The sequence below is a fragment of the Mustela nigripes genome, chromosome 6 (genome assembly GCF_022355385.1).
Source record: "Mustela nigripes isolate SB6536 chromosome 6, MUSNIG.SB6536, whole genome shotgun sequence".
Classification (NCBI taxonomy): Eukaryota; Metazoa; Chordata; class Mammalia; order Carnivora; family Mustelidae; genus Mustela; species Mustela nigripes.
Window position 1 is genome coordinate 117,707,765 of NC_081562.1, and position 26,397 is coordinate 117,734,161.

Below are 26,397 nucleotides of genomic sequence, written 5' to 3' on the forward strand. Positions count from 1 at the left end.
GGCACTACATTGGGTGGGTTTTAAAAATTTTATATGTTAATCCTCACAAACATCCGAGAGTGACAGGTAGACATGTTTCCATCATTTTATTTTTTTTTTTAAGATTTTATTTATTTATTTGACAGAGAGAGATCACAAGTAGGCAGAGAGAGAGAGGAGGAAGCAGGCTTCCCGCTGAGCAGAGAGCCCGATGTGGGACTCGATCCCAGGACCCTGAGATCATGACCTGAGCCAAAGGCAGCGGCTTAACCCACTGAGCCACCCAGGCGCCCTGTTTCCATCGTTTTAAAGATGAAAAACTGAGACAGAGAAAGGTAGAGTGATGGTTCTGCAGGCCCACAGCCTGTAAGGGATGGACTTGAACTCAGGACTCAGCCAGACTCCTTCACTGCTAAACTGAAAGCATAACTGTTGGATATCTGACACTTTAAAGTCATCTCTTCCTCTCGTGCTACATTTGCACCACAGCCTTTGACTTGCACGTGCCTCAGGGTTTTGCCGAGGAAGTGGTACCGTAAGAAAAAAATAATGAACACGAAAGGAAAACTCGCAGTGGTGTTTGCTTCTGGCTTCTAATGACTCCCCTTCTGTCCTCACTCATCTGCCTTCTAGTTCATGAGGTCTTTGAATTCAAGCATGCTTTGCCTTGCTTTCCTCGGGCCTTAAGCTCTACAGTGGGAATAGGCGTTGGCAGGAAAAAAGAGAGAATTTTGAAACATTATGAAGTTGAAATGTAACTTTTGGTCCCTCAGAGGGGCCAAAACCTGTCCGATCGCAATCATAACCAATCACGGCACAAGTATATATTGAAGTCAATCTGAGACATACTTCCAGACATCTAGAAACTCACAACAGTCATCAAACGGAGGAAGCATAGCAAGTAGAAAGGTCTCAGGGTTTGAGGCAGAGGACTGGGCGTTGAACTGGCCTGTGCAGTAGGAATGAGTGAGAAGGATAACTGTCCTGTTATTAAAGCAAAGCAAGATCCTTAACCCCCTCCGCTTTGCTCCCCAGACCCAAAGTCTTTCACACCTCTCCTGCTCCCTAACCTTGCCATATTCCTACAAAATAGAACAAATGTACCTATTAGCCTCCAAAGCATCTTGAGATTGAACTATGGGGTAACATAAAGGTTTACACTCAGCAGTGGAGATAAGATAGGATAGGACACGTTCCACTTAGCTTGGGAAGATAGCTAAGTCACCTGTTCAGGAAGACTTAGGGTAGTTCTTTTAAGCAGAAGGAAAAAAAATATATTTGCCCCTAATGGACTTTAGGGGAATTAGAATCAAAAGCAAATTTAAATAAAGAGTCATCTGGGATTTTCAAAAACTTCTATCATAAGCTAAAAATGGCTAGAGATTTGAACCATATTATAGGGAAAAAATAAATTTCCTGTACTCAAAACCTTAATGTATTTTCAACCTACATGTCATTTTAATAGCTTTGTTATGTAATTGCTGTAGTAATAATTAGGTTAACACATTGCACCTTTTATTTGAGGATCATGGTGGACTTTGATTTTTCGGCCATTTGTCCCTACGAGGAAACGCTGGCCATGCCCATGACAGAGGTCTAGCTGATGAATCAGTACCTCAAAGGACGCGTTCCCCGTGTCCATCATCAACTCTTTGACAGAATCAGATGCAGAATCAAACAGGTTTGGTTCCTCAATCTTCTCACCTTTTCCACTCAGTTGGAAAGTAGCATTTGTCTTCAAGAATGTGACCTGCACACACCCTATCAGGTGGTTTCCGGTCCTGGTAACCAAGGCTCTGTGATGGCGACCCATCACCATTGTGGGCAAAGCGGATTCTTGTGTTTTGTTTTACAGAAACCCGAGATTTTGCCCTCTTTGTCTTCATTCTTCTTCCAGATGTATTTGTTTAGGAAAAAAAAGAGAGAGACGTTCTGGCACATGGGGCTGCCGTACCTCTGGGGCTGCCTCTCCAGCTGAGGTCTGGACGGTTGCCAAGATCTGCCTCAGAAAGCCCCACCCCAAGGTCTCAAACTTGCATTTCCTTGTCCCCGCGCCCCCCACCCCGCCACCTGTTGCTGCTCTCTCTCTCTCTCTCTCTCTCTCTCTGTGGACCTCATGTCTGCCCCACTGCTGTACCCACCCAGCTGTTGGGCTCAGCTGTTGCATTTCATCAGGCAGAAATTTCTCCTTTTTTATGGAACAACACATGACAGTAAGATGAGAACTTGTGGCCAATCGGGGACAATCTTTTATAGGGGTTGGGAGGGGGGATGTTGGAGGGCACATTGCCAGAGAATTAAACGCCTCATGCTGATGGGTATAAATTTTGTTCCTGCCGCCAGCCTGGCACCAGATAAGGGTACCTGGTGTGGTCCGACCCATCTCGGGATCTTCCGGAAGCCAATGGAACATTCCTCCAGAGGTTTTCACTGAGTGCCTTCGTGTGCAGAGCAACACACTAGACCTTTTTCCTCTGCCCACTGTTTCTTCACTCTTCTCCACGTTCATGCCCTGTGTCCTCACTTCATGGGACACACAGACTTGCATCCACCCCCTCCTGCCCTCTGGTCATGTCTGGAAAGAAATCCCCTGGCTCACTCCAAGACAGCTGTTCCCAGTTCAGAAACCAGCTCTGGTCAAGGCGAGGCAAACATGCAGATCAAGCAACCAACCGCAACTCCCTTCACTGAGATAGTCACCTGCCTCCCCAGACATGCAGCTGTAGGGGGAAGCTTCTGGCATTGTCTGGCTGCCATCTGAGAGAGGAAGCTAAAAAGTAGGCAGCGCTGGTATCATGGAGAAAGGCAAGGGGAAGACCAAGGTGGAGAGAGAAGTGATGAGCTGGCTGGGCTCTGGGTCTGACAGACCCACAGTGTTAACATTCCATCCCCTTGGAATGGAAGCTTCTGGAAACTCTAGAGGGGCGTCTCATTTCGGAGCACGAAGGTATGTATACAGAGAACCATCTTCATTTTGAGGACCTCTTCAGAAGGAAGTTAAATTCGCCATTATGTATTTTTGCTTTATTAAAAACAGATTCAGAAAAACACAAGATTGCAAAAAGCCAGTAGCAGCTGTTCTCGAGGGAGAGTGACTACTTAAAATTCCCGTAAAAATATAAAATAAGACTTTAATAACTGCTTCATCTTTATTGGCATTTAATTTTATTTAAGTCCTTTCAGGGATGTGACAAAGTCACCATTCCAGAAGCTTTCGATTGAAAAGAGGGGCTGGGAGGAGGTTAATGAATAATAAAGTGATCGTTTTAAATTTATAATTCGCGATAAAGGTATTTTTAAGGGATACCTTATGGGATGAAGAAAAAATATATTTGAATGTATCACCTAAGGATCTGTTTGGGTTTTTTTAAGCACATGAAAAACACCATTGTTTATGTTTGCAAGTTGCTAATGAAACTGGAGTAAGCCAGGAACAAACACATGGCCTCAAAGTCAGATACTCTCTCAGGTACTTAAAATTCATGTGGATTTCAAATTTATTGGCTAGAAATGATGGGAAATCCCCTCATAGGGCCTGTATTTCTTGCTCCAAATGGCTCTGAGCACATTAGGCTTTTTTTTTTTTTTTCCTAAGCTAAAACAGCTATGTTGATAACATTTGAATTTGAAAATGTGATAGGGGAAAGATGTTTTGGATTCCAGTTTGTAATGGTGAACCAGAAGTGGAGGGGGTGGGAGAGAGACCCTTTTGTGAAGGAGGCTTGAGTAAACGGAGCAGGACTGATACAACTATGAGAGCGTAGCCGAGAGTCTCGTGCTTTTAAAGAGATTGCAATGTGTGACGTCGTGTGTGGGAACTATTAAAAACTGGAAACTTGTCATAAAATAGACAAGGTGGTCTGTAGGGGAAGAATAATTGTTTGCTAATGAACACCAATCACCGTGTCTCAAGCATCCATCTCTAAGTTATGGTTGTGAACTTTGTGTGAAAATATTGAAAGCTCTCTAATCGAGGGGCTGTATTCTGGTTCACTGATGGAGTGGGGTGACAGGCATAGGATTCTTCTGGTTGTCTCAGTGTGTACTCTGAGCACAAATACATTTTATTAGCACGCTGTTACTATTGAGAGGTTGTGGTTTTTTTGTTTTGTTTTGTTTTGTTTTGTTTTAATGGCAGTGATCATTCAGTGCTCAAACAATGACCATCAGAGAAAACTCAGTTTGAGATGAGGCACGAGGGGGGGGAAAGCTTGCTGAAGCAGCACAGTACCCCCCCCCCCCCCATTGCCTTAGAAGGCCTCATATAAAATGAGGTCATTCAGAAACTTTCCCTTGAAGTGCTTCCAATTCTTGAATTGCCTTTTGTTTGGGAAATGAATAGCAAGTTGATTAAAAAAAAAAAAAAGACAATTAGGGAAGGTAGGGGGATGGGCCTAGGGAAGAGGTTAAGGGTTTTCTACAGTGAAGTGAAAACCAGGAGGAACCTTCATTGTTCCCAACAGACCAGTCCCCAGTGACGGCGGCACACACTGGTGTGCCCAACCAGGTCAAGTCCTCGAGAGGGCCCCGCCGAGGGCCTCATCCCGTTTCGGGGCTGTTGATAAGATCCTTGGATATAAAATAGCTCCATTGAACCCAAGTGTTCACCAGCGGCCCAGTGGAGCTGTCTGCCAAAAAACTGACTGCCAAAACATGATACCTGGTGGTTCATTACTGCATGAAAATTAAAAAAGGGGCCCCATTGAGATGTTTTTAGATTTTGTTTTTCCCTTCTGCCAAAGCAGTGAAACGAGAAATTTATGCCTTTCATCAGGTGATGTTTGGTTGGGTGTTTTTGTTTTGTTTTCGTTTTTAGACTCAAGAGCTTTTGAAATTGGTATTTTTTTTAAAGGGCTATTGTGCATGTGCTACGATCATGGAATGACCTATGGGTGTGTGCGTGCGTGCGTGTGTGTGTGTGTGTGTTTTGTTTCTCTTTGGCACCTACATCAGGTACCTGTACAATCACTGTAGTATTTGTGTATTTGGCAGCCAAACTGTTTGAACTCAGCTGCCATCCATAAGCATTCCTTGGTTCGCATCGTCACGGTATCCAATGTAAGAGTGAGTTTTCTTTTTGTATCTGACCCTGGTTTTGCTTCTAACTTTAAATGGCAAAAGCAAATGTGCTTTGAAAACTCGGGTATGCTGTAGTTGTTAAATAAGGCAATAACCTATGCACTGGTAATTCTGTCTCTATGACCTACTTACACACTACTTCACCCTCCTCATAGTATGATTAAAAGCTGCTTGGAATCCACTATTGCCTCAAGGGATTTGAGGCTAGAATTGAACAAACTGCTGAGAAGGCTTAAGTCAGTAAGAAGGCTTCCCTACAGCTTCTCCCAACTAATTCACATGCAATTAAAGAGAAAATAAATATTTCAGAAGTGTACATGTTAATGAAGCTTCTTCTACCTTATAGAATGTAGATATGTAGCTTTTTGGACATATTTCTCCCTTTGATTAACGCGCTTGTGTTTTGCTTCTGTTCTAGAGGCCAGTTCTGTTCATTCTTAAAATAAATTTGTTATACAGTCAGCTCATTATATACATTTGGGATTTATATAAATAATGTATGAAAACCGAGAACTGACAAGGTTGGTCTCATTTACCAAGTTAATCACTTTATTAAGATTATTGAAAGACCAACAAAATTCTTATAATTTCAAAGGCTGCCTTTGGAGCTAGAGAATAAATGGAAATTAGTGCTATCAGGAAAAGTCTGGGTACTTTGGATCCAAGAATTCATTTTATTGTATCTGCTTTTCAATTCCGTATAGGTACCTAGACCTTGTTCCTCAGAAAGCCAGTATTTTCAAATGAAGGTTAGTCCTAGCCCTATATTGGCCTTGGAATTAGAACCATCTCGGTCAAAACCAGATCTATGGTTCAGCTGAAGAAGGAAATCGAGTCCATTAAGTATATATGGACTTAATTGAATACTCCAGGCCTGTTACTTCATAGCGCTCAGTCCATCAAGCCTGGATTTAAAATTGGTATATAAATACTTCTTTTCTTTCACCATCTCCAAAGATGGTCAGTTTTCTCATCCCCCAGGAAGTTGGTGAGAGTAGCTCTTTTCTCCATGTTATTGTGTTTGATAACATCTCACACCTGATATATCTGACTACACACGTGACTTAATTGCTTAACCCTTGATTACCGTGACTACATCGCCCGGTGTGAAAAATAAAAGTGATTACCAGAAAGAGGCAAACTCGAAACTTCTGGTAAGCAATTGATGTTGCTGCTTTGCACATGAACTATGAGAAGTTTTAGGTACTTGTGACATTGTGAGATGTTTGGTTTCATCCTAATAACCAAACAACGACAGGAGTGAGTGAGAATGCCACCATTTACTTACCATTCGAGAATTTTGCAAACCACTTGGGAAAATTAAGCTCCCCGCTTCTCTTCATTTGTGAGATTTTGGCCCTTCTCAAGCCCTATTAGTAAATAGTTGCAAATCTTAAAATGGGTGTTTAAGTTTCACGTCCACTACGTTATAGATCTCACTGCCTTTCAATAAAGTCACCGTTGGCTTTCGGTAGTTTTATGAAATCCTAGAAAAATGACAGATTTGATTTCTTCTTAAAAGAAAACGTGATTACTGCCATTCACATTCTCCCAACTTCGTCTTCGTGGTGGAGAGGATACAAAGCCGATGTAACTGTGTGGAGACTGAGTCCTCTTTGTCCCTAAAGCATTGGGCTACGTGCCTAATGTCACTTGGGCCATTTATCTGATATGTACTTGGGCTAGCCACGGGCTGCTCTATCGGTTGTTATTGTTAGTTCAAACCCTGGCGAGCAGATCGCCCAGAAAAGCGTCTCAGCGAACGCTCCTGGGGGTTCCGTGTCCCTCGGGAGCTGGGTTTTGCCGGGCATGGGAACGGGGCTCTGGCAATCGGGTGGCACTCAGTCTCCTAGAGCGGTCGCTCGGGCCCCGTGCCAGGCGCCGTGGAATCAGGGGACCGAGCGCCACTGGCCCGAGTCCGCGTGCTGAACTAGTTTGCCTTGCTGCAGGCTGGGGGCCCTCGGAAAGTCGGGCTATTTTTAAAGCTGGTGAGCTCAGCTTCCCCAGCCGCCGGCCTCGGGCGGGTCCCTCCCTCCGGGGGCCGGGCGGGCCCGCAGGGGTTAAGCGGCGGCGCGGCGGGCGCGGAGCTCCGCCTCCGCTCCCCGCACCTGGCGCTCGGCAGACCGGCGCCGGGGCCGCTGGCTTTCGGAGGGGATTGGCGGAGAGCGGGAGCGGAGAGGATGTGACAAGTGCCGGCTCGGGCGGCCGCCGCCGGGAGGCCGCGCGCACCTGTCCCTGCCCGTCTCGCGCCGCCCGCGGCCGCTCGGACGCGCGCACAGCCGCCCCCCGCCGCCCGAGCGCAGCGCAGCGCGCGCGCCGAGAACATGACTTCTGCCTTCAAGCTGGATTTCCTCCCGGACATGATGGTCGAGGGCCGCCTGCTCGTTCCCGACAGAATGTGAGTGGGAGCCCCCGCGCCCGGGCACGCGTGGCCGCTCTCCCCCGCGCCCTCGGCCGGGCGGCCGCCGCCGGGTCTCCTCCCGGGAGCCCCCGGGGAGGGCGAGAGCGGGCGGCGGCTCGGGGCCGGCCGCCTGCCCTGGGCTTCGGAGGCGGCGCGGGGCGCGAGTGTCCGGACGTGCGGCGCCGAGCCGCGCGGGGACCGGGGTCGGGGCGCGGGGACCGGGACCGGGACCGGGGTCGGGGTGGGGGACCGGCGAGCGGCGACCGGGGTCGGGGGCGACGGGCGGCAGGCTGGGCGCGCGCTCCAGGCGGGGAGCGGCGAGCCGGGGACCAGGTGAGGAGCGGCGAGCCCGGCGCGGGGTCCGGGGGTCCGGCCGGCGGGGCGCGGCGAGCGGGGCGGGGTGTGCGCGTGCACGCTCGTGTCATCTGAAATGCGGGGCTGCTGGGGCTCTCGTGGCCCATTTAAAGATCCCTTCTCACCAAATGACCCGCTCCTCTGACTTCGATGTGCGAAGACTCCTCTCTGGCGGTAGGAGAGAAGACGGGGGGGGGGGGGGGGGGGGGAGGAGGCTGGATAATTACAAAGCATTAAAATAGCCCGGTGTGTACTCGGTTGCAGAAATTAGAGGTAATTTTTACGTAATCATGGTGGTTGGTCTGATATGCGGTCTGCAATTTAATAATTAATGTGATTCTGCTGGGTTTGCGTGTCGTCAAACTAGGGTGGAGAGTTTATTGGGAGAAGGCAAGAGCTGGGATTTCGGAGGAAAGTGGATCTAATTTTTATCTGGCTCGTTAGTCTTGACAGGAAAGTTTGTCTTATCAGCTCAGGCGCTCTGGGGTCCTGAGCGTTCAGGCGTGTCATGAAAAAGAAACCTGCAGGGATTGCCAGAGCGGGTCGGAAAGGTCTGTGTCCATTTTAGACTGGGAATGTGTAAAATTCTCTCTTACCAGGCAAGGCGTCTGCTAGTGAGTCTGGGCGGCGGATGATCTAGTGCAAAGAGGGACTGTTATCCTTGGGAAGAGTACATACAAAATGTTTCCTCTTCTACCCGCCTTACGATTTCACATCCATATTCTCTCTGACACCTTACTATCTACCCTTTGCAATCCGTAGGCCATTCAGAGCTTTATGATCCATTTCTCTGGCAACTAACTTTCCCCTTTGGTGCTAGATTCATTTTCTAGCATGCTCAATGGTATGAGTTTGAGAGATTTTTGAGAAACTCCGCAGTGGCCAATTATTTGAGCCCCTAGGATTACCCCAAAAAAAAAAAACAAAAAAAAACATGGGGAAGGCAAGCATAGAATCTGTTCAGTGCAATTGCGCTTCCAGTCGATATGAAGAATGTGGACTTGCTTGCACACACGATCAGGTTCATTGTCCCAACTAAGATAATCAGATAACGTAAATTAAAATATTGAATTTCCTTTTGGCAGTTTTCTCTGGGAAATTTATCTTGATTACTAAGGTTCCCATGATACTTGTTTTGCAAGATCCCGGTCCTGTCCCCCTGAATATAGATAGATAGATAGATAGATATAGATATAGGTAGACAAATGTAGTTTGCATAGATGTGTAATATTTGTACGTTTGCTATTGAAAGTTTTGTATTTTCTGTTCTCTGAAGGAGTGTCGGGGGAAAGGAATTGGCTTGATTGTAAACTTATGGTCACCTGCTACTTAGGTGATTATAATATAACTAATGAATGCTCTGTGAATTTAATATGTTAATGGTCTCCCAAAGATGCTGATGCTTGTCAGTTAAATTATGAATTATGAAACTGTCACTTGTGCTTTTCGTTTGGTGGATGAATGTGGCTTTTTCAAACTGTTTGCTCTGAATAGAGCTTTTGTATCTCGGTCACGGAGTCTCCTGTGCAAACCTTAACGTAACTTCTACCCTACTTCTCTTCTACATGCTTGTTGTTTCCAAACGGTATCTTTTGGAACTAAACTCCCATTGTTTTCAGTGCCGTCAACTATCGCTTAATTGAACTTTATTTTGGAAAAGAAAAATAGAGGTTTTGTAAATATTTGTTTCTGAGATAACTATTCTGTTGTCTTAGTCCCAAGAGCACTGTAGCATGTTTTCCAAAATAGTTTGTAATTAACTCACATTGGAGACTGTCTTTGGGGAACAGAGGTGTGTGGGAGGGCATATGACAAGCTGAAAATGTTGGAAACCAACCTAGCAGTGTATCTGATCGCCATATGCATGCGGTTGAGAAGATAGCTGTGCGGAGTTACTGTTTTGGGGACTGGTTGTCACATATGGTATATTGTCATTTGGACTAAATTGCAGTCGGCTCCATGTTGGCCTGTTCCTAAAAGGAACTTAAATAAGCAGAGGGGCTTTTCTGGTGTTGATTTTTCTAAAGCAGTAGGACATATTTTCAATGGCGTTCTCCCACAAGAATATATTACATAAGTTTGCAAGATGTAATATGTTTGAGTCCTCAAGGCAGATGAACAAATAGTTTTTCAGATGAATTATTATGCTTGATGGCCCCACGAGCCATCTAGTTTAAGCCTCTGCGGTGGGTCTGAATTGTTAGGACCTATGCTTCAAAGTCTTGGTTTTTTTAAGCATTCAGGGTCGAAACTGTAAATGGAAATAGACCTTTTAAATAATCTTAACCACTAATGTTTTGTCTTTGTGTGGCTGGAGACTATCGTTCGCAGCAAAGCATAATGAAAATAGAAATAGGTACTGAGTTCAAAAATGTTATTTTAAACTGGGGCATTTTGGAACAGGGGTAGAGATGAGGGTTTCCTTTGCTTAACCTTTTTAATGATCATGTAGGTATTCGGAGGTTTTAGATGTTTTTGAATTTTTAAACAGAAAAATCTAAGAATAATGTCTTGGAAATGACAAATTGCAGGTGGAAAAAATATACAAATGCAGCTTTAAAAATATCATCATCTGTGATGTTAGAATAAGACACCCAGAAGCTATCAGTAAATTAACATGAAAAATTTTTTTTCTCACCTTCAGTCATTAACCTTGTTGGAAATGAAAAGAGTTAGCCTGAGTGTAAATCCATCAACTTGGTGAATTCACCATTTTTGCTGATGAAGTCCTCCCAAGTTAAGATAACTAGAAAAATGTCCGTCCGTGTCCAGTTAAACTGAAAGGTGGTTCTAAGGGACTTTCATTGTTCAGGTTGAAAGGGGCTTTAGAGACCATCTGCCTCTGGTCAAACCTCCTCGTTTTATAGATTAAGAACATTTTTTTTTTTTTTTTTTTTGGGCAATGTGGCCAGTTCTCAAAGGCCAGGCAATTACTGCGTTCTTCCTTTACCTCCTTAAATGACAATAACATGAGTCTTTAATTGAACACCTACTGCGCACCAAGGCACTTGATCTATCGGTCTCTAACCTTGATGATAGATCTGAGGGGGCATATTATACCCACTGTACAGATCATGCTTAAGGAGGTTCTGTGCTTGCCCCATGCCTCAGAGACAGTAAACAGCAAAGCTATGGTTGGCTTGTGCATGTGTTATATAAAAGCCAGTTCGCACATTGTTGGGGAGGGAGGAGAGAACTGTGAATTAAATATTCGACATCAGTTTTTATCAGGAAACCAAAATTGTGCCACAGGAGAATGGTTGACCATTATAGGAAATACATAGCACTTGTCAGGATTGACTTCCTTATTTAATTCAAACTCACACTCTTATTCCATATGTTAATTCAAGGGAATATATTTTAGTTAAAAATACTTTCTGGTTTACAAGGTACCAGTAAGGTGAAGGTCAAAAGCATGAGGGTCTCCTTTTTTGACTCCCAGATGACATTTGATGTATATTTGGAAAATGCCAAAAATAAAATCCAGTGATAACTGAGACTTATCACCTGATTCTTCGATGATCGTGTGAGGAATTAAAGACAGAAGACTCCAAAAGAAGAGTTATATAGATGGGTTTTTAAGGAAAAATTTAAAAGTATACTTTCAGGTAGCATTTCTCAGTAAGGAATACATATGTTAGCATCAGCTGCTTCCTGAAGCCAAAAACTCAGGCCATCTTGGCAGTTTGGAACACTAATGTTCTCTTTGATCTGGCTTAGAGGTATTATGCTAATTGTTAAGTATTGCTGTTTAATTGTCATTTGCTGGATTGAGATTACTCTGGCATCTCTTGATGAGATGCTGTGAACTAGGGGCCACGGAACCTTGCAAGACAAGATAAAAAAGGAGATAAGATTTTTCAGATAGGAACCTAGTAATTAAGATTTCATGGGATCATTTAGAATGTTCTCCACCTCAGAGTGCCTCTCCCCTCCCCGCTCCAACAGCTGTAGCAACAGTGTACTTGGCCTCTGATAAAAGACTGAAATCTACTCCGCCCCCCCCCTTTTTTTTTACATAAACTTGCAAACTTTGCATTTCTCCTTACCCCTTCCTTGTGGTTTTATGGCTTACAGATGAAATGCAGATTCCCTTAAAGGACAGGTACCGTGTTGACATGCAAAAATTCTGATAAACTTGAGTGTCCTACGACCAGCACAGGGTGTGATCTCTGGCTGTCCTGTCAAAATGCAGGGGTTGTGCTCGTTTTTGAGGCCTGTGTGCACACTTCTGCAGGGTCACTGATGTCACTGCAGCACATTCTCAAATCCACCTTGCAACTGTGAAACAGTATCTGTAAGCATCCTTTATCTGATTGGCATTCCCCGGGAAACCTGACATTTTCAACATGTTTCAAGGAGCTAAATTCATAAGCCACAGATGCGTCACATTTCCGGTGCTGGACGTGACCCAAACTTGAGAAGTCTTTATTTCCAATTGGAGAGTATTTACTCTGGAGCATTGTGTTTTTGTTTTTGTTTTTGTTTTTAAGGGAAGGCTCAGATTTTTGCTTTTTCTTTGCAGATTAGGGCACCACAGAGGGTCAGCTGTTTGACCCTGTGATACGTATTCTGCAGGACACGGAAGGGAGGGTCTGCAAAGTACTCCTGGTTTCCAGTTCATTAGCACCAATAAGTTCCCATGCCCCCATGTCTGTTTCCACTATCAGAGAGGGACCGGGAATACGACAGGCCAGCGTCACCGGTGTGCCACTTGGGTAGCAGTGCAGAAAATGTATTTTTATTTTTCCTTAAGAGAGCTGTTGTTGCTAAAGCTAAGAGACATGGAGCTGCACATCCCTGGAAAAACCTTTGTGGGAAACAAAAACTAATTAGCGCCGTAAATGCGATGCTCTCAGGTAATTGTAAAATAATTATTCCCCTTTAGCATTATCACTGTTTAATTGTGCCATCCAGTCATCTCATGCTCTGAATCTAGATGCGAAGGGATAGAAACCTCCTTCTCCTGGGGATTTCTTTTTCATCTACTGCGAGCTTTTGACTCCTCCTAAACAGGACTTTAAAAAGAAAGGGGGAACAGGGAGATTTTTGAACGGTTTCACCCTTCCCATTTGGCCTCAATCAGGGCGGAAAGTGATTCCTCCACCTGGTTTTATAGGAAGACCGTTCCGGTTACGTGGTCTCCTTGCCTGGTGAGAATATCTGAGGTTTACATGTTCCCAGAGCTGCACCCGGAGTTTTACGAGCGGTCTGTTTCATGAACTGCAGATTGTGTATTATGTTCAGATACTGAGAGTGATACTTCAACATCAGCTGATACTTTAAAATGGAATGCTAATAAATATGTAATCCTACGGCTCTCAAAATGACAGATGAGTACAAATTCCGTTTTTGGTTAAATTTTAATTACTCCATTTGAATGAATGCCTCAGAGCCAACTTGCCAGCAAATTATTAGACCCATTTTTCCCCCCTTCTGAAGATTTATGTAAATTAGGTTTAGGCTGTATTTAGACTAAAACATCATTTTGGTTTATTATTCCGAACTTCTCTACCAGACCCCTATGCCCTTTAACTTAAGGTCGGATTTTAAATAAGTCTATTCTGAGGAGGTCTCAGTCTCAATGGTCTGTGCTCCCTTTTGGTCCATAGGATCGTAAGGGTCAGTCCTACAGATCCATGACCAGGTCACGAGATTCCTTTAATAGTAACATCGCCTTAAAAGTGGGGTTATGGAATATTTTGATTTTTTTTTTAAGATGTTTATTTATTTATTTATTTGACAGACAGAGATCACAAGTAGGCAGAGAGGCAGGCAGAGAGAGAGGAGGAAGCAGCCTCCCTGCTGAGCACAGAGCCTGATGCCTGATGCGGGGCTTGATCCTAGGACCCCGGGATCATGACCTGAGCTGAAGGCAGAGGCTTTAACCCACTGAGCCACCCAGGAGCCCCAGGATATTTTGATTTTAAGTCTTTTTCTTTCCTTTTTTTAAGGTCTTAATAATTAAGGAAGCCAGAGTCCTTCATCTCCTCAGTAAAAGTGCTTATGCCTGTGACTTATGACTGTGGACATCCAGTTCCCCCAACCCATCAGCTGCTTTGTCTGGCATTTATAAGCTCTAGTAGGGCCCCAAGATCCCTCAGTAGCACAGATGATGATGGTGACTCACTCCTCAGAATGCAATTAATTTGACATTTTGACATAACTTTTGGACAGCTTAAACATGATTTTTGTGTTTTGAGTACCATGGGAGAGTGACTTAGTTCTTCAGTTTTCCTACTAGAATCTAAAGTTCTGTGATTTTTACACTGCAATGCCTAACTTCCATGCTTTTTTTATAAAGAAAGTTCATGGTTGGACTTGGGCTCACTAAACTTTAAGGTTGTATTTTATATCCTTCCCCATAAATTATGTCTTCATTTTTTCCTGGGTTCCTTCTATAGCAGGAGAGTTGTACCATATGTATCTGCCAAAAATAAAATCAGCTGGTCCTCTCTTAAGTTAAAAGAGCAAAATAGTGCTCTTCACTTGGCTGTGGTCAGTAGATGTAAGGGGTGTGTGTGTGTGTGTGTGTGTGTGTGTCTGTACACATACATATGCATGTATATGCACATATATGTGAAAAAATATATATGTTAGAAATGATCTTACTGGGCATAGTTCTTTACTTTCTTAAAATATCTTCTGCTTAGTGATCTTTGGCTGTAAAAGTTATGAAATTGTTAGATACATTGTAACATAGGAAACATGTTAACATATGTAAACGTGCCTACCTTTGTGCATTATTATCTTCACAACTGAAAATTTCAAGATTTGGGAAGCCTCAGCGTCTTGACGAGAGATGGATTCAGGTCGGTGGTCCTGCTAGAAATAGGGCTCGGGGCCATGTTCTGACCCTTTGGCCTAGAGCCTCTGAATTGCTTCTATTAAAGGTGAGAGAAAAAGTCCCCCCGATAGTGCTGTCCCACCTTACTGGGTGACCCTTTTTATCCTAGCTCCAAAGTCCCAGGACCTGGGGGCCCCTTCTGTTTCTCAGCTGCAATCAGGATGTTGCTGCCATTAGGGTCTTTCAGGCTTGGAGTAGGAAGGAAGACCCTTCACAGAGCAGCCTAGACAGTTGACCCTAAAAGGCCATTTTCTAGGGTAGACATAGCTGATGCCGGCCAGACCACACGCCTCTCCTTGTGCCTCTTGGCCACTGCCGACCACCCTCCTCGGAGACGCAGATCATGCCAACAGAGCTTGCTGGTCCTACAGCGCAGTGTCCTTGACAGTTTCATCGTGCCTGGTGAGGGTTCCGCACGTGAACGGAGCCCCTTTAAAAGGCTAACGTGGCGGGGATCTAGGGACCTGTGAGGGGCTGGAGCGAATTGGGTGGAAACCATCCTAACGCACACGGTTGTTTTCTCTCTTTTTCCCTCCCTGCATCTCCAGGGTAAGACGTTGGGTGTCGCGCAGGTGAAGCAGAAAAAAAGTTGAAACATGACATTTCACTTGTTCCTTGAAAAACCTTAAGGGAATAATAAAGATGCTGTGGAGAAGCAGGAGAAAGGCAGGCTGGGGGAGAGGACTCCTGTGTGTTGATGGAGTCGGGCTGCTCTGTTGAACCCTTCGCTCCCGATTCTCCGCAGCCCCCCTCGGAATTCCTTTAGGTTCCGAACAGAGCAGGTGCTTCTGAAGTTGGCTTTCTGCCTTTCTCTAATCGATAGCTCTTTCTGCCTCTTGATCTGCCTTTTCCTAATTGATAGCTCTTTCCTTCTCTTCTTTTCCTCTTCCGTAAGCCCGTTTAATTCAGCCCTGCCCAAGAGCCTTCTCCGTGGGCAGAGAAGGGACCCCCTGCGTCCAGCTCTTGGAACCGGGAGCCCGGGGAGGAGGGTGGCATGGGAAGCCCTCGGCCATCACTTGGAGGAGACTCCGCAGAGCAGCTGCGTGTTTCTGTGCATCAAACTGTATTTTGCCTTCCGACATTATAGAAGGGGTGTTGCGTTTTCCGCGTGAGCAGAAGGGGAGCGTATTTCAGAATGATTAACTTTACAGAGGCCATTGTCTTGGGCAGCTATATTTGGCTCTGCTGCAGCTGTGTTTGCTTTCTCGAAATTGTCACCAGGAGGCCTCCAACGGCAATTATTCCCTTCAGTCCACGCTGGTGACATCTTTCCTCGTGACGCCCGTTGTCCACCCAGCCCTCTCTCCTTGGTGTCAGGATTGAAAGGCGACCCACCAGTCCTTGAGAAGCCGGATGCCCCTGAACACCGCTGCCGCCTCCCCCTCAAAGCGATTTCTTAATATCCAGTCGTGTTTATCTTACATGATGATGCTCGCTGGCAGGATTCTTATTTCTTTTCACAAAAAAGCCTTATTTTCCTGCCTCTTTTTCCCTTCTCTCTCTCTCTCTCTCTCTCTCTCTCTCTTTTTTTTTCTTCCCTTTCATTTGCTCTTATATGTCAAAGGATCACTTCCAGCACCTGCTTTCCTGCCTTAACCAGAGCAGGGGCTCCTCCCTCCCGATCCTGAGCCCTGATCCGTCCCTGGCAAAACCCCGCCCTGGAGGAGAGACTGAGGCAAAGCACTTCTCTCTCTCTTAAGTGAACACTGGCCACAGAATTCACTTTTCTCCAAGGAAGAACCTAGGAAATGTTTTCATTCCACTGACTCTGTGTGTGGGTTTGAATTTTGACTTAGAAATAACTTCCTCTTGGATTGTGTGTGCGTGCGGGGATGATTGCCCTGCCTTGGGGTCTGCTTGCGTCGGGGGGACTGAGGTCACTGGGGGTGTGGCTGTAGGTGTCTCCAGCCCCTGGCTTCACTCAGCAACCGTTCAGCTGTTCCCCGGACTTTTCTTCTGGTTAGTTCCATGCCCATCTCTGGTCTCAGGGGACTTGTCAAGATTCCTCATCTAGGAAATAAGGATATTCAGATACACTCCTTACCTGTCCCACAGAATTATTGTGAGGCTAACGTTGGGAAGAGAACGATAACCTAAATATTTTATAGCTTCTTGGTACTTGAAACTGACCACAAGTTCACCTGCATTTCCTGGGAGAGTCAAGTACAGTGAAACCTCATTACACTGACGAGTTAATGTGTTCTCCCTCGGAACATTTGTGCTTTAAAGTCTCAGCCAAAGACCCATAAAGCAGTATTGCTCCCATATAAACTTCCAGAAAATGCTCAGTGCCCAGGACAACGTTGTAAAGACTGATTTTTCCCCCCCTCTCCCTTCTCTGCATGATGATTGAGAAATAAAATGTGGTTCATCTTTCAACCGTGAACTCGTGGTCCGGACTTCCATCCTGGGATAGGGCTAAAGCAAAAAGCAGTATCTTCACCCAGGGTCCCCTTATGCGTGTTCTGAAAAAGCCCGTCTCTACAGCAGCTGAGACAGATCTTGATTTTCTTACGGGGAGAGAATGGGTCCCACAATACCCAGTCTGGTTCCAAGTAATGGGACTCCTAACCCTAACAGAAACCCAGCCACTGGGAAAACAATTTCAGTGATGTGCCTATGGAGAGGGACTGTTGTAAACGCCGCATCTAACCTCCTCATGAGGAGCTCAGGCCACAGAATGCCTAGAGCTGGAGGAGGAGAGTCTCCAAAGTGGGAAATGACTTGGAGAAGGAATCTGTGGTTTTTACGAGGTGCCACAGTGGGTCTATGGTGTCTGTCCTGGTGGCGCCCGGCTGTAGGGTGCATCATACTTATTCTGGTCTGTGCCTTAATAAACGGGCACTGGCTTCTCCCAACAGAGCCGATAGGGTCCTTGAGATCCTAAGAGACCAGAGCTGCCTGAGCTAGTGTGAAGATTTGCTCCTAATGTTATAAGTCACTTGATTAAGATCACACCTGTTCAGATTCAGCTGAGAAGCCGACAGCCTGTCTGAGCCCGTTGGTTGAAGGATGTTCCCCAGGGATGGGCCGGGGGAAGAGTCCACACCTGCTCTGGCTGAGACAGTGACACTGACCGAGGATCTCCAGGTCACGAGCGTGACCTCCAAAGCTAAGCGTGCCCCGCCTCCCAGAACAGACCGCCTTGCACGAGGGTGAACCGGGCCGTCAGAGTTGGTGGCCGGTCCTCGGCTCGTTGTGCCAGGAGAACAAGGCCTGGGGCCCAAAGCTGGCGGAACCTTTGGGGAAGGGGCCTGCCACCCGGCTGCCGCAGAGGCTCCTGGGCAAATTGACGGGCACTTTGCAACCAGCACATTCTGTCTGCTCCGAGTCCGAGAAGCCGAATTAACTTTGCAGGCAGCCTTTCAGTCGGGCCAAGATTTTGTGTCCGGTGGTTATAAAAAGTGACCAAAATTGGATGGTTGTCCGCCACAGAAACCACTTGGTGGCCTTTATCTTGCCCCAACGGTGTCTGATCCAAATTGATTTCTGGTTGTCTATTCAATAGAATAATGATGTCTACCCAGAAGCCAAAAAAAAAAAAAAAAAAAAAAAATGTTTTCTCGTGTCAACAAAGCTGTAATTCTTTGACAACTAAATACTCCTTGTCAAGGATGCCACCTTCCTGTGGGTATACCTTCTGGAATGTTGTATGATACTAGCTAAGGATAGGTGCCTGCCATTAGGCTAAGGAATTCATATAAATTATCAGTAATCTTCAGAATAATGTTTCAAGATGAGTTGTATCGTTCCTATTTTGCAAATGAGAAGAAGTTCTAGACGATGGAAGTATGTGTCTGCTTCAAGGTACCCATTTCCAAAGGCTGAGGTCTTTTCCTTGTGCCCCCTAATGTTGTGGTCCGGGAGGCTGCTTCTGTCTTTCGAGGGATTCTTAGACCCTTCCATACGGTGAGCAGATTGCATTTCTGGGGATGTTGGCGAGTGTGGATTCTGGGTATGAAATACAGTTTCTTAGCTATGACCTAATGATGATCTGCTTTTTACGTGCTCTTTCCCATAAATTACTTGTGCTTGATTTCATTTCATAGCCAGACCAATTTCTGAGTCTAGAAGGCAAGAGTGTTGGGAGCGATGTCCGTAGGAAGAGGGACCGTAGCCGTGTCAAGCTCTCGTAACGCCTCCGGTCACACTCACTGCCGAGGTGAGGAAGCCGTTAACTTGGAACGTTCAGGCCGATCCTTCTCCTTCCTCCCAGATAACCATATCTTTCACGAAGAGGTTTCTTGTGAGGACTGCATTAGGCACTTGGCCTTCTCTCTCATTTATTTCCAGCTTCTTAGTTTTTACATCCGATGGACAGGTGGCCTTTCTCAGGGGCACCTTGAGCCCAAAGCAGGCCCCCTTGTGAGTTAGAAAAAGGCTCTCGGGTGACCTTCAGCTCCGCCGCCCCCCTCAGTTGGTAACTAACTCTGTGCAGAACCCTGTTCCCTGCGCTCTCCCCACCCCCTCCATAAGTGGACCTGATAGGGGGGCAAGAGCATAAGCCAGTCTCTGGACCAAAGGATTTCAGATGATTGACAGTTATGTCACCTTGAGTTTGGTGTCCCGTCCATTCCCAATGTCTGTAAACTTCAGCCCTCCCCATACCTCTGCGCAAGTGCAGAAACATCTGACAGGACTCTGAATTTTCAGCCCTGTTTTTTATTTTGTGTCTAGAAACCCAATGTAAAGGACGGGGTAATGCATGCGGTAGGGTGGAATCCGTGCAGGGGCTGGTCCAACCCTGAACCCATTGCCTATCGAGTATTAGCTTGTCGAAATGCCTTTACTCTTGGCAGGAGACAAGCGTCACAACCTAAGAGGCTGTGATTTGAGTGGAGTGTTCGCGCCCCGAGCTTATTGTATTCTTGCTACTGATGCAAACATTATCTATAATTACATTTTCAAGTGACTGAAAATTGCAGGCTTTGTTGAACAAAAATACAGCCAAAGAATGGAATGTATACCCACTCCACCCTCATTATAAGGCTTTCAGAAATCAGACTGGAAGGCCCAGCACCATGGCTCTCAGCTACAGGATACCAACTCCATTCTCCGATGTTTGAACACTCTGTCAAAGTGCTGGGTTCCCGGGGATGATCCTATAACTGGAAGAAAACGCTAGGACTATTCCAGCACTTGGTTTGCTCTGTTGTCTGCTCAGTCACAGTGGCATCTCCTGTCCCAAATCCTCCATTTCCAGGATGTGATATGAGAAACCACAGTTGGATTTAGATACAAGCATGATGGGCCAAGTTGACAGAGTTGGTTGAGAAACAGACACTGTTACTTTCCTGGGACAGACACTATTCTATGGCTGTGACATTGTGTTTTTACAGTGCCCCCCCCCCCCCCCCATGTAGGGCATGATTGAAACAGACTCCGATGTAGACACTACTGTAAAGAAGGCTCTTCTTTTGGTCAGAGAGCCTGGCCGCGAGGCACGATAGACATGCTGGCCAATTTAGCTTTCTTAGACACAGATGAGATCTTCTTTCTAATTTTAGTGAGAGCTTACACCCCTTGGAATTAAAAAAAAAATCTGACATGTTAGAACTTAGTATTTCACTCATTGTTTATTTCTGTCTTAATACCCAGGGAACCAGTGAAATAGAAGAATGTTCCTTGGTTTCGGAGGTAAAGCAAACAGGAGGAAGAAGTTACGATTAGCATTGTCACTCTGTCTGTTGTTACTGTTTTTAAGGTATTTGTCATTTATATGATGGTTCAGAATGCCACAGCTCACTCTCCAGACCCTCGTAGAGTTCAAATTCTCAGGAAACTGAAGAAAAATCTTGGTGTTGCTTTAATCCAGAATAGGAACAGAGCAGTTGATTGAAGTGGTTCAGAGAAGCCACAGGCTGTTCCTGATTCTGTGGAGCCCTGACAGGAAGGACAGACATGTCATCAAACAAGTGTCTATTAGGTGATAATTAAATTGCGAACAGTTGAAATCTGTTTAGGAAGCCCTGCTGTATATCTGGTTGGGTATTCCCATCTACATATATATGGAGTTCCACATTCTAACATAAATTAAGAACTCGAAGGTGGTGGGGGTTTGGACAGGCCACTTCACTTATAACATGAAAACAGCCACCTGTACTCAGTAGTTTCAACATTCGTGGAATCGAAATTAAATAATACTGGCATCCAGGTAAAATGCCTTCTGCCTAACACAACTCGTCAACAAGTGTTGTGGGGTTTTATCATGTATACTTTTAAATGTGAATGGATGGCTGTGGCTTTTGGGACAAGACCTCTGCCGGGAAAACTCTGAGTTGTAGCGAGTCTCCGTAATCTCAGTGCCCAGGTACAAGTTGTAAATGAGAACGACTCAGTGTATGTATTTCACTGATTCCCTCTGTGAGTCACACGTACCCTTCTCTGATGTTCAGCCCCACCCCCACTTTTTTTTTTTTTTTGACAGTTTAGGGGTTTATGTCTCTAAGTGCCTGGGCTTTTGATAGCTTGGATTCTTAACCAATCAGCAAAACTGACTTTAAGAAATGTAATTAGCCCAGAACCAAAGTAAATTAGCTTTTAGAGTTATCGGACTCTCGAGGTTTCTTGTCCGCCCCTACAATAGCAGATTGATTCCACACGGTGGTGTGGTCAATTCAACACAAGTCGGAAAGCACAGGGCAGTTTTTCAGTTTAAACCACAGACTGAAGAGTTAAAATTAAGTTGGACAGCAGAAGAGTTTAGGATTTATGAGTCACAGCTGACCTATTATTTGGCTGAAATCAATCAGTTTGTTGTCATGTGGAAACCACCTAAACATTTTCTGTACTGAAAAAAAAATCTTTTTTTTTCTGCCTCCCAGTGAACTGCCTCCCAGTGAACAGGAGTGAACAGTGAACTTATCTTCATCATCGTTCTCAACAAAAATACTTTAAATTTCATAATGTACTGGCTGGTTGCCTGCCTGTTCTTGGTGTCAAAAAGTTTTACAAAATGTTAATAGCAATTCCTACTCGAAGTGCAACATTTGGTGACTCTGAGCTTCAGTCATCCCTGCTGACTTTGTTCCTTCGTTGGGGAAACACTAGTTTAAAAGAAGGGTCTGTGCTGTTGCATTGTTGGCTAATGAAGGGTTCTCTTGTTGGGAAGTAAGAATGTACCTGTTCCTTCCAAAGACCTTCATTCTTCATCTTATACATCCCATTAGATAAATTACATACTACTGCCTCATTGCATTTTTTTCTTCCTTTATCTGGATCTTTCCTAGAGTTCTTACACACCCTATTTCATGTGTTCATTACTAAGAACCCAGGAGAGAAGACAGAGTTTCTTAGTGGAAATGTTCATGGACGTTAGCACTTTGATCATCTCCGGCGTTTGGATCGCAGAATCCATGTAGTTTGAGAGATGGGGGCGAAATCAGCCTCGATTATTAAAACCCAGACTGTTGCGGTTCTTTCTCGTCTAAAACAGCTGCCCCTGTGGAGAAGGGCCCTGCCCTGTCAGGTCAGATTGGGTCTGGGGTCTGGTGTGATCCACAGAATTAACTGTGCAAGCAGAGAAATCTGGGTTCTATCTAGTCTGCCCTCTTGCTCCCTGAACTTCCTTTAGACACGCTCTGTAATTTACACTCGGTCTGGAATCCTGAGGACAAGTAGCCATGCAGAGTAAAAAGAAGCCATTGGGATCACAGCCACTTCCCTGGCATCTCAGATAGGGCCTCAAGCTCCTACAGGGAGGTACAGGGCCTAGGTGTCCTGGTTAGCTGGCATACTCCCTGGTGTTGTCCTGGCCTTGTCGTAACCAGCGTCCCTCTGTCAGCCTAAAAACTGTCTGAGTTTGGATAATAAATTCTCGCAACCGGTGCCATCATCACTAGCTTTCTTAAATACAGTACAAACGTGTTGGCCAGCTTTGAAAAGTCTGTACATAGGAGCAACACAAACCTCCCCCACACAAAGGGTTTTCCATGCTTTCAGACATTCAGAAAAAAAGCAATTTCTAACCTCTCTTTCTCTGACCCATTCCCATACCTAAATCCTCATTAAGAGAAAATTTGACAAAAAAATTAATGTCTTCATTTAAAATTTTTTTTTCCTTTCCAAGAGTCATTGTTTATGCACCACACCCAGTGCTCCACGCACTCCGTGCCCTCCGTAATACCCACCACCAGGCTCAGCCATGCCCCCACTCCCTCCCCTCCGAAACCCTCAGTTTGTTTCCCAGAGCCCACCGTCTCTCCTCTTTCATCTTCCCCTCAGATTTACCCCCAATCCCTTTTGCTTTCCTTCTCCTAGAGGAGAACATGGGCAGTCACCTCTTCGACATCGACCGCAGCAACTTCTCGTAAAACGTGTCTCCTAAGGCAAAGGAAACAAAAGCAAAAATGAACTTTAGGGACTTCATAAAAAAAAAAAAAATTTAACAAATTGAACCAAAGCTTACTCTTGTTCCTAACGTGTCTGCTCCCTGCTGGGCACTCTGGGATGTGCTGTCACTTAAGTTTCTCTCTGACCTGAGTCTGGCATCCCGGACGCTCCTGGCTACAGCCTTGCCTGGACACCCTTGCCGCCGCACCCGGGTTCCCTGTCGGGGGACCGGACACCAGCCGCCCCGGGGCTCCCTCTCCCTTCGACTCCGTTAAACTCATGATTCGGGTCCCTCATTCTGAAAGCTCAAATAGGAAGCTCCGTGACTCCTGCTGACTTTGAGCTGGAGCATGACCAGAGAGAGAAAATGATCCGATGGCGCTGCTTTTGTCTGTCCCCAGGCTGTCTTTTGTGAAAGAGTAACAGGAGAGCTGGCCGAGGTATAATGACACCGGCGGGGGGGTGGGGGGCACCTCAGCTATATTTTTGAATTCTAATCTCCGGGATACTTTGGCACTCTTCAGTGCTAATTGCTTTCTCATCCAGTGCTAGGATTTCAAAGGATCTGTGAAATATGTGTGTTTAAAATCGATTTCCTGATTTTTACATTTATACCCAGCTGTTTGTTATTCAGTTCAGCCATCAGCATCTGAGTCTCAATGGGCCATGTAATGTGCAGCTGTAGCCAGATGTAACGCTTCTGCTCCCTAACTGTTTCTGTGAGAAGCTTCGAGAGGCAAGCTAAAGACTGCTGATAACCATGTTGCCCACACTAATTTACCCTCTGGAGCTACACAGATTCTGCTTGGCAGTTTTGTTTCATGACCAACAAGCAGAGCAATGTTTGCGATCTCCAGGCCTGGTAGTAATGTTGACACTGTATATATCAAGCATATATCCGCGTTGATATGAAAGGTACTTGTACAGCTAATTCAAGCCGCGGGAAGCTGTCTGATCCGCATACGTAAAGACTCTGGAAGCAAGGTTGTACTTCAGAAACATCAGCCAGGATTCAGATCAGACCTTGGCCTGGATTAAAACGGGTTCACAACCAGGTCTCTTGAACAGAGAGACTGAGGATTTTAGGATCATTTCTTTTCTGTCTGTAGTCGAACCTTGTTTCTAATTTGCATTTATTATTCAGATCTGTGTTGCCTTTTGTATGTGTGTTACGTGTCTTTGTTTAGAGGCTACCGCTTCTACTAAATTTAATTACTTCCCTTCGAGGCTTTAAATTGAGGGCAGCTTCTATTAATTGTTAATTACTCTCCCCTGCCATTGAGACAGCAAAGGTACAGTTACTAATTGTGGATCTGTTTTGTGCAATGACAAGAGGCTTCTTCAGCCTCAGTATTTACCTTTATACGGGGACCAATTTTTATTTCTCTAATCTTATCTTTTATTAAACATAAAAGTAGACATTCTAGTGATATATTGGCCATTCCAGTGATCCGGTGTTGTTCTGTTTCCTAGAGGAGTGAGTGGGAGTCGTATTTGGCTCTGTGCTGCCATCTGGTGGTGACTTGGATCTCTTTTCGCCCCCTAAGAACAATTCCTCATGGGAAGGTGGTAGGTACCCTTGGGTCTCTGCCTTTGCTGGTGCGACCCCATGTCCTCGCTGGGGATTTAAAATGAACTTCATTCCTCACTGGTGGCTGAGGGAGAGCATCAGTGTGGCTCGGTATTTTTTTACATCATCAGGTACTCATTGCGTATCTTCTAGATATTTGTCAAAATGACTGTCGTCTTAAAATTCCTCACTTGGTCTCCGTGGCACGTGGCTCTTTCTCCTTCTCTGACTCTTCATGTCTCTCCAACTCCCAACTCCCTACACCCCGTTTCTTGCCTCCTGACTGTGGGCCTCTTGCATCCCGGCCCCTTGGCTCTCAGCCTGTCATTCTGAACCTTCTCTTTCTTAGAAAGCTCGTACCCTCAACCACACCGCTTAGACGGATGGGGGTGGGGGGAAGCTGGGTGTCACCATTTGATCGGTTGATTTTATGTGGGTGTCTTTTGGTGAGCTGTGTTTCTGCCTCGGTAGCCTGCACTTGGTGGCAATCACGGGGCTTTGGTGGGGGTGGACGGAGCCTGTCTGTTCCGCCGGGCTGCTTCCTGAGTGTTCCGGAGTTGGCCACGGTCCCATTTCAACAATTTATTAAGAGCATTATAATCCCACAAAGGGTTTTGTAAGTTACTGAAAGAACACTTAGAGTTGTTTCTTCCTTTATTTATTGGACTCGGTGTTTCACAAGATGAAGTTCCCTCCCTGCCCAGCTTGGGCTATTTCGTTTCTTACTGACATTTTAGTCTTCTCTTTGAAATGGATTTGCTGTAATCTTGGCTTTCATGTTGTGATGGGCTCTGGTCCACAGCCCTAGAACTTTAGTTAAAAAAAAAAATCATAAAGGTAGAGGGCAAGGAAGAATCAAGGTATAGGTTGAAGTAATGGGCGTGGCCAAGTAAAAAGATTTCGATCCCTTGGGAGCAGGCTTATGGCAAAACCGAAGTGATTTGAGTTTGGGGTTTTTATTATTGGCGGCTGTGCAGATGCTCTCCAGCACCTCCAGGCAGCTCCGTTCCATGGTAAGTCTGTCTCCTCTGACAGTGATCATAGGCACAGGAGCCCCAGTAAGTATGGGCAGTGCTGGGTCCCTCTGTCCCTGGAAGTGACTGCCCCTGGGGGGACCGAGCCACACGGACAAGGATGAGCAACAGGTCGGGTTCCCCAGAGATGTGAGTCAGCCTCATTTGAGAAAGGACTTCTCCCTTCTCTCTCCCCGCTCCCGCCCCCCGCCGTGTCTGGGCTTCTATTTGAGCAGAGCCTCCGACCTACATTTTAAAGAATAGAACGCCCCAGAGGTGGTTTGCCGTGTGTTACATCACCAGGTTGTGCAGGTAGAGGTATGCGGTGTGTGAAACTGAATGGTCTTTCTGACTGCAGGGCTTATTACTAAGTTCTTGATACAGGATGGCTGTCAACTTCGGCAGAGTGTGAAGGAAGGGATGACTCTTTTTCCCAAACGCATTAGGAGGGGAGTAGTTCTGGTGCAGGAAAAGTAGGAATTCTGCCGGGATTTCTGTGCTCCAACATTATGCACTACACCGCTCTAAAAACGAATTCCGGAGTGAAACTCAGAATATCCATTGTAGCACTGATTTTGTGCATATTACACCTATAAATCTGTGTATCATGAGTTACAGATGGAAGGGGTTTGCTAAAACACTATTTCTTAAGGATTATGGTCTTAAAATGTGCTATAACCTTTCTGTAAGTATCCCACATGAAACCATTTTAATGTTTGGAACTTCATACATGAGCTTGAAATCACGATAATTATTTTAAATGATACTGGTTGGGTTCACTTCTATTAAAACATTTCTGGCAGTAATGAAACTCACTTATTAA

At 45.4% G+C, this 26,397-nt stretch overlaps 1 protein-coding gene across 14 annotated transcripts in view; it reads left to right on the forward strand.

Annotated features, from left to right (window-relative positions):
- CELF2 (CUGBP Elav-like family member 2) overlaps positions 1-26,397 on the forward strand; it is a 507,218-nt gene that overhangs the window by 204,172 nt on the left and 276,649 nt on the right. For 3 of the 14 annotated variants that reach the window (XM_059404078.1, XM_059404077.1, XM_059404081.1), the window contains exon 1: positions 7,183-7,456. The exons of 8 other annotated variants lie outside the window; for them this stretch is intronic. In XM_059404078.1, coding sequence (XP_059260061.1) covers positions 7,383-7,456 — 74 coding nt within the window. In that variant the 5' untranslated portion in view covers positions 7,183-7,382. Of the gene's footprint in view, positions 1-7,181; positions 7,457-7,772; positions 7,793-7,890; positions 7,988-26,397 lie in introns of those variants that run through there. 3 more of the 14 variants (XM_059404076.1, XM_059404087.1, XM_059404084.1) reach the window with 3 other exon arrangements.